The following is a 22149-nucleotide window of genomic DNA, read 5'->3' on the forward strand; positions in this document are numbered from 1 at the left end:
AATACAGGAGCACCCAGATTCATAAAGCAAGTCCTTAGAGACTTACAAAGAGACTTAGACTCCCATACAATAATAATGGGAGACTTCAACATCCCACCGTCAACATTAGACAGATCAACAAGACAGAAAGTTAACAAGGATATCCAGGAATTGAACTCAACTGCACCAAGTGGACCTAATAGACATCTACAGAACTCTCCACCCCAAATCAACAGAATATACATTCTTCTCAGCACCACATCGCACTTATTCCAAAACTGACCACATAGTTGGAAGTAAAGCACTCCTCAGCAAATGTACAAGAACGGAAATTATAACAAACTGTCTCTCAGACCACAGTGCAATCAAACTAGAACTCAGGACTAAGAAACTCAATCAAAACCGCTCAACTATATGGAAACTGAACAACCTGCTCCTAAATGACTACTGGGTACATAACGAAATGAAGGCAGAAATAAAGATGTTCTTTGAAACCAATGAGAACAAAGATACAACATACCAGAATCTCTGGGATACATTTAAAGCAGTGTGTAGAGGGAAATTTATAGCACTAAATGCCCACAAGAGAAAGCTGGAAAGATCCAAAATTGTCATCCTAACACCACAATTAAAAGACCTAGAGAAGCAAGAGCAAATACATTCAAAAGCTAGCAAAAGGCAAGAAATAACTAAGATCAGAGCAGAACTGAAGAAGATAGAGACACAAAAAACCCTCCGAAAAATCAATGAATACAGGAGCTGGTTTTTTGAACAGATCAACAAAATTGATAGACCCCCAGCAAGAGTTACAAAGAAGAAAAGAGAGAAGAATCAAATAGATGCAATAAAAAATGATAAATGGGATATCACCACTGACCCCACAGAAATATAAACTACCATCATAGAATACTATAAACACCTCTATGCAAATAAACTAGAAAACCTAGAAGAAACGGATAATTTCCTGGACACTTACACTCTCCCAAAACTAAACCAGGAAGAAGTTGAATCCCTGAATAGACCAATAGCAGGCTCTGAAATTGAGGCAATAATTAATAGCTTACCAACCAAAAAAAGTCCAGGACCAGATGGATTTACAGCTGAATTCTACCGGAGGTACAAGGAGGAGTTGGTACCATTCCTTCTGAAACTATTCCAATCAATAGAAAAAGACGAAATCCTCCCTAACTCATTTTATGAGGCAACATCATCCTGATACCAAAGCCTGGCAGAGACACAATAAGAAAAGATAATTTTAAACCAATATCCCTGATGAACATCGGTGCAAAAATCCTCAATAAAATACTGGTAAACCGAATCCAGCAGCACATCAAAAAGCTTATCCACCATGATCAAGTGGGCTTCATCCCTGGGATGCAAGGCTGGTTCAACATACACAAATCAGTAAACGTAATTGAGCATATAAACAGGAACAAAGACAAAAACCACACAATTATCTCAATAGATGCAGAAAAGGCCGTTGATAAAATTCAACAGCCCTTCATGCTAAAAACTCTCAATAAATTCGGTATTGATGGAACGTATCTCAAAATAATAAGAGCTATTTATGACAAACACACAGCCAATATCATACTGAATGGGCAAAAACTGGAAGCTTTCCCTTTGAAAACTGGCACAAGACAGGGATGCCCTCTCTCACCACTCCTATTCAACTTAGTGTTGGAAGTTCTGGCTAGGACAATCAGGCAAGAGAAAAAATAAAGGGTATTCATTTAGGAGAAGAAGAAGTCAAATTGTCCCTGTTTGCAGATACATGATTGTATATTTAGAAAACCCCATTGTCTCAGCCCAAAATCTCCTTAAGCTGATAAGCAACTTCAGCAAAGTCTCAGGATACAAAATCAATGTGCAAAAATCACAAGCATTCTTATACACCAGCAACAGACGCACAGAGAGCCAAATCATGAATGAACTTCCATTCACAATTGCTTCAAAGAGAATAAAATACCTAGGAGTCCAACTTACAAGAGATGTAAAGGACCTCTTCAAGAAGAACTACAAACTACTGCTCAATGAAATAAAACAGGACACAAACAAATGGAAGAATATACCATGCTCATGGATAGGAAGAATCAATATCATGAAAATGGCCATACTGCCCAAGGTAATTTATAGATTCAATGCCATCCCCATCAAGCTACCAATGACTTTCTTCACAGAATTGGAAAAAACTGCTTTAACGTTCATATGGATCCAAAGAAGAGCTCACCTTGCCAAGACAATACGAAGTCAAAAGAACAAAGCTGGAGGCATCACTGACTTCAAACTATACTACAAGGCTACAGTAACTAAAACAGCATGGTACTGGTACCAAAACAGAGATATAGACCAATGGAACAGAACAGAGTCCTCAGAAATAATACCACACATCTACAGCCATCTGATCTTTGACAAACCTCAGAAAAACAAGAAATGGGGAAAGGATTCCCTATTTAATAAATGGTGCTGGGAAAATTGGCTAGCCATAAGTAGAAAGCTGAAACTGGATCCTTTCCGTACTCCTTATACGAAAATTGATTCAAGATGGATTAGAGACTTAAATGTTAGACCTAATATCATAAAAACCCTAGAAGAAAACCTAGGTAATACCATTCAGGACATAGACATGGGCAAGGACTTCATGTCTAAAACACCAAAAACAATGGCAACAAAAGCAAAATTGACAAATGGGATCTAATTAAACTAAAGAGCTTCTGCACAGCAAAAGAAACTACCAGCAGAGTGAACAGGCAAACTACAGAATGGGAGAACATTTTTGCAATCTACTCATCTGACAAAGGGCTAATATCCAGAACCTACAAAGAACTCAAACAAATTTACAAGAAAAAAACAAACAACCCCATCAAAAAGTGGGCAAAGTATATGAACAGACATTTCTCAAAAGAAGACATGCATGCAGCCAATAGACACATGAAAAAATGCTCATCATCACTGGCCATCAGAGAAATACAAATCAAAACCACAATGATATAACATCTCATGCCAGTTAGAATGGCAATCATTAAAAAGTCAGGAAACAACAGGTGCTGGAGAGGATGTGGAGACATAGGAACACTTTTACACTGTTGGTGGGTTTGTAAACTGGTTCAACCATTATGGAAAACAGTATGGCAATTCCTCAAGGATCTAGAACTAAAAATACCATATGACCCAGCCATCCCATTCCTGGGTATATACCCTAAGGATTATAAATCATGCTGCTATGAAGACACATGCACATGTATGTTTATTGTGGCACTATTCACAATAGCAAAGACTTGGAATCAACCCAGTGTCCATCAGTGACATACTGGATTAAGAAAATGTGGCACATATACACTATGGAATACTATGCAGCCATAAAAAAGGATGAGTTTGTGTCCTTTGTAGGGACATGGATGCACCTGGAAACCATCATTCTCAGCACTCATAGGTGGGAACTGAACAATGAGATCACTTGGACTCAGGAAGGGGAACATCACACACCGGGGTCTATTATGGGGAGGGGTAAGGGGGGAGGGATGGCATTGGGAGTTATACCTGATGTAAATGACGAGTTGATGGGTGCTGATGAGTTGATGGGTGAAACACATCAACATGGCACAAGTATACATATGTAACAAACCTGCACATTGTGCACATGTACCCTAGAACTTAAAGTTTAATAAAAAAATTTTAAAAAAAGGATCATACCCTAGTTACTTTTCTGTTTGTTCTTGGTGGATTGCTCTCAAATATTTTATTTTTTTATATATCATTTTCCTTTCAAATTACTGAAATTCTGTCCATTACTATTAAAATTATAAAGTCCATATGTATGCATGATGAATTTTGAAGTTGCATTTTTCCCCATCTTCCATTAAAAATTATATTACATTTAGTATTAATGAAATAAAAAAATGGAATGCTAGTTATGTCTACTTTTTTCATTTGAATTGTAAACAAAGAAATATCTATATTTCAAAATACTTAATTATGAAGGATAGAGGCTATGGAGCTGCTGGGGAAAAGTATTCCTATGGGGCTACTGATTTTCAGTGTATAGCTTATCATCAGTAGCATTGGAAATAGCTCATCATGCTTTCCTTCTTGACATATGTTTTTGTCATTGGCCATCCTGGACACCACACCTCTCTGACTGCTCCGTTTTAGATTGTTTTATTGATTATTAGTTTTCTCTGTGTATCCTTTACACTGGCATGTACTAGTGCTCATGGGCCTTCTTTTCTTCTCTGTCTACAGTGGCTTGGTAATCTAATGCAGTCTCATGGCCTGAATGCCAACTATCTGCCAATGACTTCAAAACATACAATTCTAGTTCAGACCTGTTTGTTTAACTCCATGATTGTATATCCAGCTACCTCGTTGAAATTTAAATATGAAATCTAATAGATACACCAGGTTTTTAACATGTTCCTAACTGAATCGGTCTCCTCTTCTCCTGCAATCTCCAATTCTGCTTTCTCCACATTATTCTCCATATTATCGATGACCATATTGACACGGGCCAAAATTATATTGTGATCCTCATATTGTGAATTCTTCTTTTTTCAAATTACACATCCAAACATCAGCGCATTCTTTTTGTTCTACCTTCAGAGTTTTATCTTGATACTGACCAGAGGGAACCCTTTTAAATAAGTCCAGTCATTTCCATTGCAACATTTGGCAAAGCATATGTAGTGACAGTACAAAACCATGGTTGCAAATAATGCCACTTCTTCTGTGTAGTAATTACTTTTGAGCCATAAGAAAGATAATTGGCTTTGGGAAGTTGTATAGGGTCCACTTCAACTGAATCAATAAATTGTTTTATATTTTTTAAAAAGATCTGTAGCCAATAATTATTAATATTTGTTAAATACTGAGGGTGGATATGTGAGCACTCTTTGTTGTACATTTCTGAAGGTTTGAGGAATTCCCTAATAAAGGATTATTAAAGACAATAAATTAAAACACTTTCCATTTTGTTATCCTGTGCCAGTCTGCACCAGGCTCCTAAAGGCATACTTATAGTCTCTTATTTCAACTCATTCTTCATTCCAGAGACATTTTTCATTCAACATTCGTTGCCATAATTTAGAATCAAAGGAAACTGAATCTAAGAAAAGCACTTATACACTACAGAACATCCAAGAAAAATAAGAATGAAGAAGGACAATAAACCCATCTCATATCATAAATGGTTATACTAATGGGACCATGAGAATATTTGTCATATATTTGAAGCAGAAAAAGGTGCTTACAATACAGAATCAGGACTCAGGATATATAGTTATGATGAGGAAGCATTCTGGACCTTTTATAAAAACTTTAGTGGATAGTTACCACTGTCTAGTAGAGAGTTGGATTGCCCCACAGTAGTGATTGCTCTACTGGTGACTGAAAGGAGTAAACAGAATTTTAAATATTTATCAGTAACATTGATGAACGGTTCCTTCTTGAATTTGGAACCAACTTACCCCTAATTTCTTTTGATGTTCTTCTATTTATAATTATCTTTCTTAAAACATGATGCATGGCCATGCGTGGACATAATAGTCTTGACATGGTCTGGTATATGCAGAATGTTTTGGGGATTGATTCAGGGTTTATACCATATTACATCAGATCTTTAGGTATATGATCTCCTACAGCAGCCTCTGATAAATCAGCAAGAGATTACATTAGATTTTTGGTCTCAGTTCTCACTGGTGGGATATATATATAAAAGAGAGAGTATGGAAAGGCTGGGAAGAAAAAAGGTCAAATGTGTTTTTTAAGTTCTCCTTTCATAGCTACATTTGTATTTGGGAATGTCATGGTTGAGAAACAGGCTATGAAAGAAAGAACTTTGTTGGCACAAAGTACATTGTTCCCTTTAAAGGGGGGACACATAATTATAATTTCTTGGATTTTATTTATGTCATTCAGAATGGGAATTGGGGAGAATTAGCCAAGGGTTCTAAGTGGGGGGAAAAAACACAACACTATCACCACATTTTCCTGATGGTGCAAGTGGCAAGGAGGACATGAAATCTGTAATAAGTAAATTTCTTAATTACTGTAAAGATATTTAAGATTGTCAGCCTATTTTAATGTTTTGCACATTGCTATATTTTCTGCATCTGGAAGATTAACACATAGTATACACTCAGTAAATATTGTTGAATACATTATTGTATTCATTTGACCTTTAATTGAATCCTGAAAATAAGTTGCAGCAGATTTTCCATTTCTCTGACTACCAGTGCTAGGTCCTTAAGTAGTTTGCTCCACTAATCTTGTTTCCATGGTAAAATGAGTTTGCATCTACTCTCTAGGGGTATGTAGGAGGTTGGCAACATCTCTGTCAATTGTGAGGTCACCAGTAAGACCTGGCAGTGGTGAGTGCTTCCCCAAATTACAGCTGTGCAGCTTTCTCAGTGGTCTCATTCTCTTCCACTTAAGGCACATAACTGGGCTGGAATTGCATGAGATAAGTGCTGCAAGGGCTCATCACCATGGTGAATGGCTCCAAAAAATCACTGAGTGACTAACCCTTTAACAACTAGGTGTACAATTGAATATACACCAACTCATTAAGTGCTAGGGTGGGTGGCAATTTGGAAGCCACCTTTCTGGTCAAGAAATACTATGGGTCAAAGTTAGTTAATAGATTTAAATTCTTCTCTTAACAATATGGAACATGTAAAATTTTCTCTTTTGCAACAAAAAGAAGCCACGTTGTTATGACTTTTGAGAATCCTGATGGATGAAGACATGGAAATGTTTCTTTGCTCAGCTCTTGCTATTGAATTTAACAACAGAATGAACACGTGTTTGATCATCTTGCATAGCACTACTAAAATTTTAAGCTTTAGCATTGTGGGTTAGACACGGGCAGGAGCTTCCTCCAAGCGAACTAAAGGAGAGCTTACTCTTTTCTTTTCTTCAAAGTCAAATTGAGAAGGCATTAATTCTGATTTTGTTTTTTGAAAAAAACATCAACCTTACAAGCTTTCACTTTTTCTTTAACCTCACTAGCCCTTCCTCCATAATCTCCTTTGCTTGTTCTTTCTCTTCTTCCCAATGTTAGGGTCCTCAGAGATTGATTTTAGGCCCGGTTCTGTTCTTTCTATATCCTCTTTTACTGAATAACATCATTCAGTCTTAGGGATTGAAATTGGCAGCTCCCAGATAGATGTCTCCAGCATAAAACTATCCACTAAGCTTCATTCTCCAACTATCTACTTGATTTTTCCCTTTGCATGTCTCACAAACATATCAGACCTGATAAGTTCTCATCAGAAACTTTGATTCTCTATCCCTAAAATCCGTTTCAGCTCCATGATTTGATTGTTATATCTCAATTGCAGGCAGCTGTCTCTTCCTTCTTAAGTACCAAAGCTAGAAACTTTGGAGTAATCCTTAATTCTTCTGTGCCACTGTTCCTCCATGTCCCAATATCACACCATTAACACATTTGGATGATTGCCCTCTGGTTTGGGTGAAAATCCAAAATAAATTTCAGATCTGTTTACTTTTTTCCACGTCCTTAGTCCAGTCACCATGTGTTGCCTCCTTAGCCTAGCCACTGTGATCTTGCACCTGGATTATTGGAACTGACATCAAACTGGCCTCCCTCATTCTACTTTTGGTCAACCTAGAATCTGTTTTCTGAAAAACAGCAAGAATGGTTTTCTTTAGATTTACATTAGATCATGCCATCCACCATCATTTGCTTCCAATTACACTTCAAATAAAATCTAAATGGCTTAGGGTCTCGAGAGCTCTACATGAATCATGCCCTGCCAACCTGTCTGCTCTGTTTTTGCTGCCATAATTGTTTATGTATGACTCCTATCACTGCCTCAGTCTCCACACCACCTGTCAGTTTTTAACTGAGTTTGGCTTGTATGTAGGGTTTCCTAATAGACTTTACACTAATGCCACCATTATTTATTGCTTTAATTACTGCAGTTGCCTCCCAACAAGTCTTGTGTCTCTCCATTTCAATCCTTCCTTCTTTTAAATTAATCTAAGTCATATGTACATCATTTAAAAAGTTAATGCTTACTATAAGAAATAAAATATCCTGCCCTTTCTCCCCATCTTTGACTTCTGCCTATAGGAACAATACCATTTCTTCTGGTACTAAGTATTCTAGCTCTATTTATTCTTTATTTTTCATTTTGAAAAATGAAAGCTTTATAGGAGCAATCCTGTTTCTTCTGGTACTAAGTATTATAGCTATATTACTTATTCTTTATTTTTTACTTTTTGAAATATGTTTTGCTGTGACATATACACATGGGACACAAACATATATTGTTATAAATGATAATTAGAAGTGTATACCTTTGTGAACATAAAGTATATTTGTTGAGTTTCTCCCACATGTCTTCCAGAATTACAGCATTGGTTTATGGCATCGCTTCAACTGGGACACCATCTTTTCCCAATTTAAGTTTGTTTTCATATGGTGGGCTCCTTCTTTCACTTTAGTTATTGCTTCAAATGCCAGCTCCTTAGTTATTGAGCTACCCTTTCTGGCTTCTCTAGCATTCACTCTTTTTTTTTTTTTTTGGATCTTTGTTTCTTTAATACTGCTTTTTACAATTTATAATTTCTTAAGTGTATTTTTCTGAATACCTGATTTTTGTCTGTCCTTCCCTCATCATCCCCACTAAATATACAAAGTCCATGAAGACAGGGGTTCATTCTGTTTTCATCTTTGAATCCTCAATTACTTGCATACTGCTGCGTGGCAGGTATTCAATAGGTATATTTGTAATGAACATTAAATAATCATCAGGAAGTCACATCGGAACATAATAGATTGGGGCTAGACTGGCAAACAACTAAAAAGTAGATTTTAAAATAAATTTGCTCCCTATTTTTAACATGTTATTTGCATATTTAAATAATTCATAGATAGCCCAAAATAATAATTACAAATTATTACATGTAACAAGAGTTTACAGTAAGGTGAACGGATACAAGAAAGCGTATGAAAATAGCTTCTCTTGATATTGAGCAAAAATTAGAATATACAATGAGAAATGAGGTAACTATCAGAACAAGAGCAACAACAACTAAAGCAGTCATTTTGGATATCTAAATGTGAGGATGGAGTACTCATTTTCCACTTGACCAGTCTTCACCACTTGCTTTTTACTTCTTCACCATAGAGGCCAGAGAGTAGCTTCCATTTATTCTCGTACTGTTGTATATGATAGAGTTGAAAAGGCACATTTTGAACCTTTTAAAATCTATATCTCTATTAAATATCAAAGAAAAACATAGAAAAGGCCAGCAGTTTACAAGAAAATGAAGAACAGCCATATAATATTCATTTGTAGGAGTGAACTTGTTCCTGTGTAATTATGTAAGTAAATATGACTGTGTTGAAAGATATACCACAAGAAGCCCTCATGAAGCACACCATGATAAAATTTGTAAGCAGTGTCCAAGAAAATATAGATGGTTTAAAAAAAAACAAAGAGGACTTTCATCAGGGATTGTTTTTGAATATGAATCAAGTAAGTGAACCTGCTATGGAATGCCCCTGGGTTTCTTTCTGATAACCATTTCACATTCTCACTTCCCATACATGAAGTCTCTTCTCTGAGGTCCCCTCATTTAACAGGCATTTCTACATCACTCTGTAACCCATTCCTAGTACTTGGCACTATTTGAATTCATATTATACATGCATAGCTTTTCATTAAGTAAATAAGACTCAAGGGTCATAATAAAACTCTTGCCTGCCCCTCCTAGTTTTATCTCTGTTGTTTATTTGTAGGTTCTGAGAAGACTTCTGGTAAATTTAGTCACACAATTCTCTAATCTTTCAAATATTTGTTCTATAATCCTCAAACTGTCAAAATTCACATAAAGTTAAAGTGAATTGGCCACATGCCCTCTGCATTCAGGCTTTCGTAGAAGAAATTACATGCAGTGAAAAAGGGAGAATGAAGTCAGAGTCTTTGTTATTTCTCCACCTATGGCTTTCAATCCTCCTATTCAGTGCACTGGGCTTTCTCTGGCTCTGTAGCATTAGAGCTGTTAATGGACACCCAGAAGGAGGAGCAGGTTCTTAGGTGATGGATAGCATTTTGGGACATTATTGCTGAGCTCCACATTTGCCAAGTGCTTTAAATGGACAGTCTTTCATGGGCCACATTTGTGGTTCTTGGGAGACTCTTTTCTTCAGAGATGCTCCTCAGTCTGTGGGGATCTCACTCTTGTCGTATGAGGTGGGTGAATTCATCTTCTTAGGTGGTCACTTGCAATGCCTGCCTTAGTCTTTGGGTATCTGTTAACAGGGGTACTTTCTGGCTATATTTTCGTCTTTTTTTATTGCAAATTAGAACACAGACAGAAATAAGATTATAAGTAATCAACACAAAGCTTAACCACAGATTATGAAGCAAATACAGATCTTTTTGACCTAGCTGGATAAATGGTGCATCATTTTCTTTCCTAGAGTGTAAGTTGATGATGGTCCTTGACCACCTTGTTCACTACTGTTCCCTGAGCTCTAACTGTAAAAAGGTGATACTAATAAACATTTATTGAATAAAGAGTTGGATGAAAAAATAACTAATAAAATTATGATATATTTAGAGGATAAACTATTATTTGGCAATTAAAAAACACACAAAGATAACATAATACTATTGAGAAACAAACTTTTCTTAAATGGGACAAAGTAGAATATGAAATTCTAATATATATCTATGCCTGTGTATACACACAAACGTATGCCCACAGACAGATACATATACAATACAAATATATATGTGTATTTAAATTGACTAGAAGTATATACATACATTCATATGTAAGTATCCTGTATGATAAGATTTAGAAGAATTTTTTAAACCATATTTTTAAGTGTTCCACTATGTTTAAATTCTGGTTGTATGATCAGAAAAGATTGTAGGAAAGAAAATACAAAAGAGACTTAAAAGAAAGGAAGAAGAGAAACAAAAACCTTGAAATATTCTACCAAGTCTGCCATGGGAGAACTGTTGGGGAATCCACCGCTGAAGGAGGCCTGGAGGTGAAACCTCAGTCCACTTAGAAAGCCAGTGTGCCTTTGACAGCCAAGAAGTCTCATCACATACAACAGTCAGCTCAAGATAAAGTTCAGAACCTTGATGTAGTATTTTTGTCTTCTGCTTTCGGAGGGATGGGGCCCTGGCCTGGCAACTGATATCAAATTTTGGATATCTACCATCTGTGAGGTGTTATGCTTGACGTTCAAATTCTTAGTGTAAAATTTTTTTAAGATGAGGATTTTTTTTGAAATAACACTCATATGGCAGGCCTACCCTTTTGTAGAAAGCTTCACAAAGGCAGTGTGTGTTTGAAACCAGACAGCCTTTCGTTTGAATCTTGTCTTCACCACATACTGATTTGTGATCTTAGGACATAATAAATCTTTTTGAAGTTCACTTTTTTTTTTCAATTATAAAATTGATGAAATTAGCATGTGTCCAAGGCTCTATTTATAGATTAAATGAAATAATGCATATAAAATGCCTTGTAAACAGGCCTATTATTATATTATTGTTTGCTTATAAATAGTTTTAAATAGACTTGAAAAAGAGTAAAGGTCCATATAATTTTTAGCTTGGGTAACTAAAAAAAGGTAGAGCCATAAACAGATATACAAACTTTGAGAGGTGGCACTACTTTTGAAAGAATAATGATATGACTGAAGTGAAACAAGGGAAGTGAGAGAGGAGGGTTAATTTTTTTTTATTATTATTATACTTTAAGTTCTAGGGTACATGTGCATAACGTGCAGGTTTGTTACATATGTATACTTGTGCCATGTTGGCGTGCTGCAGCCATCAACTTGTCAGCACCCATCACCTCGCCATTTACATCAGGTATAACTCCCAATGCGATCCCTCCCCCCTCCCTCCTCCCCATGATAGGCCCCGGTGTATGATGTTCCCCTTCCCGAGTCCAAGTGATCTCATTGTTCAGTTCCCACCTATGAGTGAGAACATGCAGTGTTTGGTTTTCTGTTCTTGCGATAATTTGCTGAGAATGATGGTTTCCAGCTGCATCCATGTCCCTACAAAGGACACAAACTCATCCTTTTTTATGGCTGCATAGTATTCCATGGTGTATATGTGCCACATTTTCTTAATCCAGTCTGTCACTGATGGACATTTGGGTTGATTCCAAGTCTTTGCTATTGTGAATAGTGCCGCAGTAAACATACGTGTGCATGTGTCTTCACAGCAGCATGATTTATAATCCTTTGGGTATATACCCAGTAATGGGATGGCTGGGTCATATGGTACTTCTAGTTCTAGATCCTTGAGGAATCGCCATACTGTTTTCCATAATGGTTGAACTAGTTTACAATCCCACCAACAGTGTAAAAGTGTTCCTATTTCTCCACATCCTCTCCAGCACCTGTTGTTTCCTGACTTTTTAATGACTGCCATTCTAACTGGTGTGAGATGGTATCTCATTGTGGTTTTGGTTTGCATTTCTCTGATGGCCAGTGATGATGAGCATTTTTACATGTGTCTGTTGGCTGTATGAATGTCTTCTTTTGAGAAATGTCTGTTCATATCCCTTGCCCACTTTTTGATGGGGTTGTTTGTTTTTTTCTTGTAAATTTGTTTGAGTTCTTTGTAGGTTCTGGATATTAGCCCTTTGTCAGATGAGTAGATTGCAAAAATTTTCTCCCATTCTGTAGGTTGCCTGTTCACTCTGCTGGTAGTTTCTTTTGCTGTGCAGAAGCTCTTTAGTTTAATTAGATCCCATTTGTCAAGTTTGGCTTTTGTTGCCATTGCTTTTGGTGTTTTAGAGATGAAGTCCTTGCCCATGCCTATGTCCTGAATGGTATTACCTAAGTTTTCTTCTAGGGTTTTTATGGTATTAGGTCTAACATTTAAGTCTCTAGTCCATCTTGAATCAATTTTCATATAAGGAGTACGGAAAGGATCCAGTTTCAGCTTTCTACTTATGGCTAGCCAATTTTCCCAGCACCATTTATTAAATAGGGAATCCTTTCCCCATTTCTTGTTTTTCTGAGGTTTGTCAAAGATCAGATGGCTGTAGATGTGTGGTATTATTTCTGAGGACTCTGTTCTGTTCCATTGGTCTATATCTCTGTTTTGGTACCAGTACCATGCTGTTTTAGTTACTGTAGCCTTGTAGTATAGTTTGAAGTCAGGTAGTGTGATGCCTCCAGCTTTGTTCTTTTGACTTAGGATTGTCTTGGAAATGCGGGCTCTTTTTTGGTTCCATATGAACTTTAAAGCAGTTTTTTCCAATTCTGTAAATAAAGACATTGGTAGCTTGATGGGGATGGCATTGAATCTATAAATTACCTTGGGCAGTATGGCCATTTTCACGATATTGATTCTTCCTATCCATGAGCATGGTATGTTCTTCCATTTGTTTGTGTCCTCTTTTATTTCACTGAGCAGTGGTTTGTAGTTCTCCTTGAAGAGGTCCTTTACATCCCTTGTAAGTTGGATTCCTAGGTATTTCATTCCCTTTAAAGCGATTGTGAATGGAAGTTCATTCATGATTTGGCTCTCTGTCTGTTACTGGTGTATAAGAATGCTTGTGATTTTTGCACATTAATTTTGTATCCTGATACTTTGCTGAAGTTGTTTATCAGCTTAAGGAGATTTTGGGCTGAGACAATGGGGTTTTCTAAATATACAATCATGTCATCTGCAAACAGGGCCATACCACCCTGAATGCGCCCGATCTCGTCTGATCTCGGAAGCTAAGCAGGGTCGGGCCTGGTTAGTACTTGGATGGGAGAGGAGGGTTAATCTTGACTATGAGTGAGGGGGTTGGGGAATCATCTCCATAAAGGAGGTATAAAACCATTGAGTGTGATAGATGCAGAAAACAATTGCTGATCAAAAGCCAACCTTGGAATGAGGAACATGCCCTATTTAAGGGAACAGAAATAGTTTCTAGAGACAAAAAGGACCAGGGCAGTGGTAATTCAAGGAGGAGAAAAGTGGGCAAGGATCAAATGCTGCAGAGAGGGGAATAAAAAAGGAAATTGTGGGCAACCTCAGAACAATTTCTGAAGTTTGGGGATTTGGGAGGGGGAACTAGAATGTAAGTAAAAATTTAAGTAGAGTGTAGGTCGCAAGCAAAGATAGCGTGATGTATCAAAACCAAAAATTAGCATGGAAACTGGGAAGCCTGCACTCTAGCCCTGACATTCACATTAACTCTCTGTATAATTTTAGGCAAGCCATGCAATATTTCTAAGGATTGATTTTCTTTATTTTAAAACTCCTATAATGCTCAGATGATTTCTAACTTTCCTTCTATCACTGGAGTTTTATGATTCTCTTTGGAGTCCTTTGGTTAGGAAAGAAAATGGAATGAGGTTAACAATGTGATCATCTGAAAAGTTTTCCTAAAGATACTACTACTTGGGCACACAAGAAAGCCAACATTGGAAATGCCCAGTGGAAGAAATAAAATTCTTATTTCCCTCTATGAAATCACAGGTGGAGTGAGTACCTGCTCTTCAGAGCAGTGATGGATACATTTTCCGTTATCTCAAGAAGGAAGACTACATTGAGTTAAGAGCAACATTCCTTGAGCATCTGTTATGTATTAGACCTTATGTATTGAAGACATGAAGATGAGCACTATTCCAAAGCCTCAAGTAGCTCATGGTCTAATCAGAAAGACATGAAACTATAACCACATTAGACATATTAGTGCAACAACAGAAAATGTCTGGTGTAGAATTAGATAGGGAAGGCAGTGGTTACTCTGGAGAAAAGATAGGGTCTGCTTGATTTTGAAGAATTGATAGCTCTTCACAGACCCAATAGCATTCTGGAAAGAGAAGGCAGTGTGTGCAAAATGCCAAGATGTAATCATGCAACTAAAGGTTATTTTGAAATATGTTTGTTCACACAGTAAAAGTTTGTCTGTTATTGTTATATATGAAGTTTGAGTAGTAAAAGTAAAACTGGAGAGGGAGATGATACAATTCTCATAGCCTTATAGGCCTCATATATCTTCATGAAGGATTTTATCTTTCTGAGCATATTGTGGAAACACTGAAAGGATCATCAGGAAGAGTGTTTTAAGATGATAAGAAAATAGGATAGATGAGGTGTCAGAAGTGTAGTTTTATACAGATTTATATGTAGATATAGAATACACAAATGCATGAAAAATCACTCCCATTTACAGTAATACTGAAATGATATTTTATTTGAAGATAGCATAAGAAAAACATATGGCATTGTAATTTATGCCAAGCCCTATGTCATGCTTACATTTGAAACTATATAATGCTTTATAATGAAATATATTAATACATTATAACCTTATGAGAAAATACTTAAGAAAATAAAGCCAGGGTGGGTGAGGAGGCTCACACCTGTGTTCCCAGTATTTTGGGAGGCTGAGGTGGGCGGATCACCTGAGGTCAGGAGTTCAAGACCAGCCTGGCCAACACGGAGAAACTCCATCTCTACTAAAATTATGTGATCCTAACTACTAGGGAGGCTGAGGCAGGAGAATCACTTGAACCCAGGAAGCGGAGGTTGTAGTGAGCCAAGATCATGTCATTGTGCTCCAGCCTGGGTGACAGAGTGACACTCCATCTCAAAAAAAAAAAAAAAAAAAAAAAAAAAAAAAAAAAAAAAAGGAAAATAAAGCCAAACTTATATAGAAGTTCAGATCATGTACTGCATCAGACATTTGTCTAAAATGTTTTTACAAGCATATACTGATTCCAAAGCCTTTAAGCAACTTCTGTTACCACTGTTTACAACCAAAACACTTCTGCTTCTTCTAGTGTCTCGCTAATTCTCAGATGTACCGTACATTGGAACAATAGACTTACATCCTAAGATATTTGATATTCAAGACATTGGCTTTCATTGTCCCATCAAGAACATTGTCATATATTTTTTTTCAATTATATGAGTTTATTTTATTTTCCAACTATATTTTCCCATTTCTCTGCTCAAACCAGGCATCTTCCAACTGTTGCCTAGACTCTCCATCCTCTTTGCCCCCACTCATAATGCCTCCTCTATAAGGAGCATCCTTGCACTTGTCTTATGCAAATCCTGCTGTCCCTGGGTACCTTTCTCAGATCCTGAATTTATAATGATCTATCACCTTTCACATGTCCATCAGCACTTAGGACATCTAGTTATTATGATAGGCTCTATATTTTTAAATTATTTTAAATGACAAAAATTACAAATACATCACAAATGCACATATTTTTGGTGTGAAAAATGTTTTGATATATGCATACACTGTGCAAAGATTAAATCAATTAATGTGTCTGTTATCTCACATACTTATCAGGTTTTTGTGATGACCACATTTAAAAACTACTCTCTTGACAATTTTCAAATATATAATGCATTGTTTTTAATTACAATCACCATGTTGTGCAGTAAGTCTCTTGAACTTATTCCTCTTGTCTAACTGAAATTTTGGATCCTTTGACCAACATCTTCCCAAACTCCCTTTCTCTCCTTCTGCTGACTACCATTCTACTCTCTGCTTCTGTCAGTCTGACTTTTTTAGATTTTACATGTAAGTGAGATAGTGCAGTATTTGTTTCTGTAGTTGGCTTATTCTACTTAATATAATGCCCTTCACATTCATCCATGTTGTCACAAATGACAGGATTTTCTTTAAGTCTGAGTAGTATTCCGTCTACACACACACACACACCATTTTTTAATCCATTCATCTGTTAATGGACACTTCGGTTGATTCCACATCTTGACTATTGTTAATAGTGGTGCAATAAACATGAGGGTGCAGATCTCTCTTTGACATACTGATTTCATTTCCTTTGCATATATACCCAGAAGTGGAATTGCTGGATCATATTTTTTTAAAAATAGGATTTTATCATGACTCTTGCAATGTTAAGTATCTAATGAATGCTCAATATGTATTTGTTCAACTCACCCTCAAAAAATACCTTAAGCCAGTTCACTGAAACTTTAGCTAAAAATCAGAGGTTATGGAACATGAAGAAAATTGCAAGAAAGAAGCATGGAAGAATGAAGAGAAAACTTCAGATAATTGTGGTAGTACTTCGGTTATGTCAGTGATTTGGAAGTGAGATAGTTGAAGTGAAATAGTCATCCCAGTAGGAGTGGGGAAAAGAATGGAGAGTATCAGATTTCTTTCTGTTCCTTCTAACTCTTTAGTTAGATCTTATATGCTTTAGGATCTGTTTATTTAATAGCCCATAGTTAACTTGAATTTGAATAAATGAACCATTTATAAATAATGAGGTAAAGTAACAATATATGAACATTCCTGTACATGGTCCAAATCGAATTTTATGTTTTGATTAGAAGTTGGTGGTAGTGTCAGCACATCTACATGGAGATAAAAGTTAATGGTTATTTTAAAAAGCACAGAGCCACATAAATGGAGAAAAAGAAATTTCAACCAGTAAGAAAAGAAATGACTGGTAGCTTATTTTCACAAAAGCAATGCTAAATTGCAAACTACGGAAATTCTTACTAAATTGAGAACTCAGATAACACTAAATGACAAAACAACAGATGTAATCATATGAGAAAATGCCTATGAAGACAGAAATAAATTAGAAAACAACTGTTAAACTTAATTTTACATCCAGATATTTACATGAAATGACTCGAGTTAAAATGTTTTCGAAAAATTTAAAAAGGAAAATGTGAAAAACACATATACTAGGCGTTTATTTTAGATAATGCATTGTGCCATATTCATTCACATAATATTTTATTTCCTGCTGAAATTCAGAGGACAATATTTGCACTAAAGCAAAGGCTGCCTAATTGTGGATTGCCCAGCACAAGGGCACTTGTGCAGAAAGGTTAATACGGGTTCATGTTCTTTCATAGCTTGTAAAATCACAGTGCAGATAAAACAGTTTATTTTATTAATGGAAAAAGTGAGCCCTTTGCAGGGACACAGAAAACCTCAAGATTTTCTATAATTCTGCTTTAATATGAACCAGTATCTTGAATGACACATATTCATGCTAGGGCACTTTGTGTGACATAGGATAGTATTCTAGGCCCAGATAGAAAGTTCATGGTGTGACTCTTGGTGCTAAATATGCCCTAGAGTGAACTGAGTTGGAACACAGTGGTCAGACTATAAACATGTATTGAATGAATGAGTCACCACTTATAAGTATTCCAACTTGTTTTTTTCCTTTTTAAAAGTAGCTTTCTTGTTTTTAAAAGTGTCTGTAGATAAAATTCTAATACAACAGAAAATGTTTTGTAATGAAGAAGCTTCCAAATCCTAACAAAACAACAATATAATTTATTTCAGACAGTAATTTACATGCTAACAGGGATACAAAAATTAATAAAGTTAGATCCTTTGTACTCTGTTTTTCAGCTTATACTCAAATGTTTGGGTGCTTATATTTATTATGATTGTCCTTATTACTAAAATTAAAATAACAGCAAACATTTATTGACTGGTTACCCATTATCAGAGCATTACCCATGATAAGAGCATTGCTTTCTGTTCCTTCTAACTTGTTAGTTTCTTGTAGTTACACAGCTAGCAGTAAGTTATGAACCCAGTTCAGAATCTGTTCTTGGAGTCATTAAATTTTATGTGATAGTATGCAATTAAATTTTATAAGGTTTATTGTTATAAATCTAACCATGTTTATAACCTGGTTGAAAGGATGTATTGAATCACAAATTTATGATTTTCAGAAACTGAGCATGTTTGCCTGAGCTGTGCTGAGTATCATAATTATTATTTTAATTATCAGCCTCACTGTCAATTTTATGAGTGACCTTGAAAACTTAGTAACTCTCAGAATTACACTAATCCATAAGACAAGAATAACATATTTCTTTATTTTTAGCCTAGGTCAATAATGTGTAACACACCACCACCTATTCTTAATTTATGTGTAGATGTACTACATCTTTAATGGCTATTATTTAATAATTTTATCTTTAGTATTTTCTTGTTTCTCATTAAATTAAGCTCAGGGGAAAACTACTGGATTTCATGTCATTGCCTTAAAATTCAAGCTAGTTTCAGATTGAGAGAAGTAAAATATGTATGGAAAATGAAAGAACTTATTTGAAGGTATTTGAAGGCATATTAAAATTATACAAATATTTGGCCCACATATATGCCCAATATTCTTGAAGGTTCATTAGAGTAAATCTTTCTTCATAATCCCCTACCCCCGAATATATTTGTGTGTGTGTGTGCGTGTGTGTGTGAGAGAGAGAGAGAAAGAGAGAGAGAGAGTGAGACATAGGGAAACCAATAGAGGGAGACAGAGAGAGAGAAAGAGAGAGGAGGGGGGACAGATCAAGGTGATAAAATTGCTATTATTTAATAATTTTATCTTTAATATTTTCTTGTTTCTCATTAAATTAAGCTCAAGGGAAAAACTGCTGGATTTGATGTAATTACCTTAAAATACAAGCTAGTTTCAGATTGAGAGAAGTAAAATATGTATGGAAAATGAAAGAACTTATTTGAAGGTATTTGAAGGCATATTAAAATTATACAAATATTTGGCCCACATATATGCCTAATATTTTTAAAGGTTCATTAGAGTAAATCTTTCTTCATTATCCCCTACCCCCGAATATATTTGTGTGCCTGTGTACGTGTGTGGGTGTGTGCGAGAGCAAGAGCAAGAGCGAGAGAGAGAGAGAGAAAGAGAGAGAGATTGAGACGTAGGGAAACAAATAGAGGGGGAGAGGGAGAGAGAGAAAAGGAGAGAGAGGAGGGGGACAGATCAAGGTGATAAAATTGCTTATTCTCGTTCTTGATAATTTTTAGTGATAAAACTCATTCAATAAAATGAGATTGATTAGGATTTTAAGATTTACTCTTGGTTTACTTTATTTGGTACAGAATGAAATGAAGTAGAATATTAGCAATGGAAGATGCAATACTCTAATAATTCAAACACATTTTTAAAACTTTCTTCTGTACTTCCAAAGAAAACATGCATTTCTTTCAGGGTATATGTATTTTTTTAATTTCCACTTTAGAAAATAATTATATTATTATTGTGCGACTTATATTTGGGTCAAATTGAAATGAAATATACATAAAATTGACATTGATCATTCAAAACAGAATTAAGAACTTTGATGTTAGCAGATTGGTAATACAGGTTTTAGTATATGATTTACTCAAAACTATTTGCTAAAGAGAATATAGTTGAATGTATGCTATCTATAAATATATATCTATATTAATTATACGGAGTTAAATATTAAAAATGGAAAAGATCAAGTCATAGCATGTTCTTTCATGTGGAACACTTTCCCAGTTATAATGTAAATTTATATTCTAAAAAAGGAAAGGAAGAAATGACTAGGCTTAGCCTCAAAATATTACAAGTATACCTACTTGTTATAAGTACTTTTTATTGATCATAACTGTATTTTACAGTTTTAACCCTCTGTCTCACAATTGAATGACTTTTAAAACATGTCACTATGTGAAATGAAACTTGTTTATATAAGTAATGCTTCATTTTTCTCTTATTCTTCAAGGGCTTTTAAAATATATAGTAGAAGACTTTAATAATATTTTATATATTAATTTTGATGCCTCTTGCATTTGTCTCTTGCATTTGTCTTAACATGTTATATGAATTACTATATTAAATAATGACTGTCAAAAAGTTGGACTGTGTCATGTATGCAATTAAAAACTGTATTGCTCTTTCTGTACGTGCTGTACATTTAAGTGACCCCATGGGTCTCCCAAAGTGAACCTTTAACATTCCAAAATTTTTACTGTGCATCTGTTGCTGGCGTCTAGCCTCCCACCCACACAGGCTAAGACTAACTAAATGAAGTTTATGTTAGTGCAATAAAGTACATAACGATGAAGTAATAAAATGGGAAGATAGTTACCTTACTAGTGGGGTTGCTAAGTTAGTTTCACTAGAAGACTGTATGCATGTTTGTTAACAAAAACAATGTATGAGTGGAAGAATCTAAAAGTATTTTTTCAAATGGTATTTCTTACATATCTTTTTGTGTTATATATTCCAGATGGGATTTATACAGCTCAATGAGGACTTCATATTTATTGAGCCACTCAATGATACAATGGCCATAACAGGTCACCCACACCGTGTATATAGGCAGAAAAGGTCCATGGAGGAAAAAGTCACAGAGAAGTCAGCTCTTCACAGTCATTACTGTGGTATCATTTCAGGTAAATGCCTTCTCCTGAAAGAGTTTAAGTAAACATTCAATGTGAGATGACTACTTTTAAAAAAAAATCTCTCTCATCTATTTACTAGCTTTACTTATTTATTTTTAATGTAGAATCTTTTGGTTAGTAACAATTAAATGTATCAATTGTAGGATTATCTTTTAGTTTTTTATGAAGCACTACATTTTAACATCAAAAAGTAGAAACTCAAAAGGACTTTAGAGATTATCATATAACATATCCTATACTTTTCTTGAATTGTAAAGTGTTCCTCATGGGATACTGATCACTTTACTGGAATAGAAATGACACAGATAATTCCAGATACCCTGAAACTGAATACTGTGAGCTCATAGCCTTATTTTAGTCCACCTCTATGAAAGCATCATAGACATCTCTTTACTTGGACTAGAAGCATCCTCATCTTCTCTTTCTTTCTTTTTCTTTATTTTCTTTTTCCCATCTAACATCATTTTGGAGGTTAAAATTAGCTTCAGAATAGGAAGAAGAGTAAAGATTTATACGTTTGAATTTTGTTCTCAGTATTCAAATCCCTTAAGTCTGGAACTTTTCAGAGGCTCATAAACATTCCCAACCATCAAATCCTCGGCTCTTTTTGTCTGCCAGTTCTTTACAGGAACAAAATGAGGGTGACTGTTTCATGTACTTTCTTACTTCCCTTAGGCAGAGATCTGTGGTGTTTGCAAGTATGGTGAAGAAAATGAATGATTTCTGTTACATAAGTAGGATCTGAAAGTCATAGCTAATATTCAGAAAAAAATTAAAAGTTTTCCTAGGAAAAATCTTTAGACATGGAATCCAGACATCTCAGGGTATTTACTGATTTAAGAAATATTTCCAGTTAGAATCTGAGGAAATATGAATTTATTGAAAATTTTTCAGTGTAAGGACTTTAAAATTTGACTTGCAGATTTTAAGTGCCAATGTAGCTTGTATTGAGATATCAATTCT

The 22149-nt window shown here is 35.4% G+C and overlaps 1 protein-coding gene across 8 annotated transcripts in view; it reads left to right on the forward strand.

Moving 5' to 3' along the window:
- ADAMTS19 (ADAM metallopeptidase with thrombospondin type 1 motif 19) overlaps positions 1–22149 on the forward strand; it is a 283872-nt gene that overhangs the window by 37732 nt on the left and 223991 nt on the right. For all 8 annotated transcript variants that reach the window (XM_015451847.3, XM_065546713.1, XM_065546712.1 and 5 more), the window contains one exon: positions 21012–21177. In XM_015451847.3, the coding sequence (XP_015307333.2) occupies positions 21012–21177 (166 nt within the window). The remainder of the gene's footprint in view (positions 1–21011; positions 21178–22149) is intronic.

This window comes from Macaca fascicularis, chromosome 6 (assembly GCF_037993035.2).
Source record: "Macaca fascicularis isolate 582-1 chromosome 6, T2T-MFA8v1.1".
Lineage (NCBI taxonomy): Eukaryota > Metazoa > Chordata > Mammalia > Primates > Cercopithecidae > Macaca > Macaca fascicularis.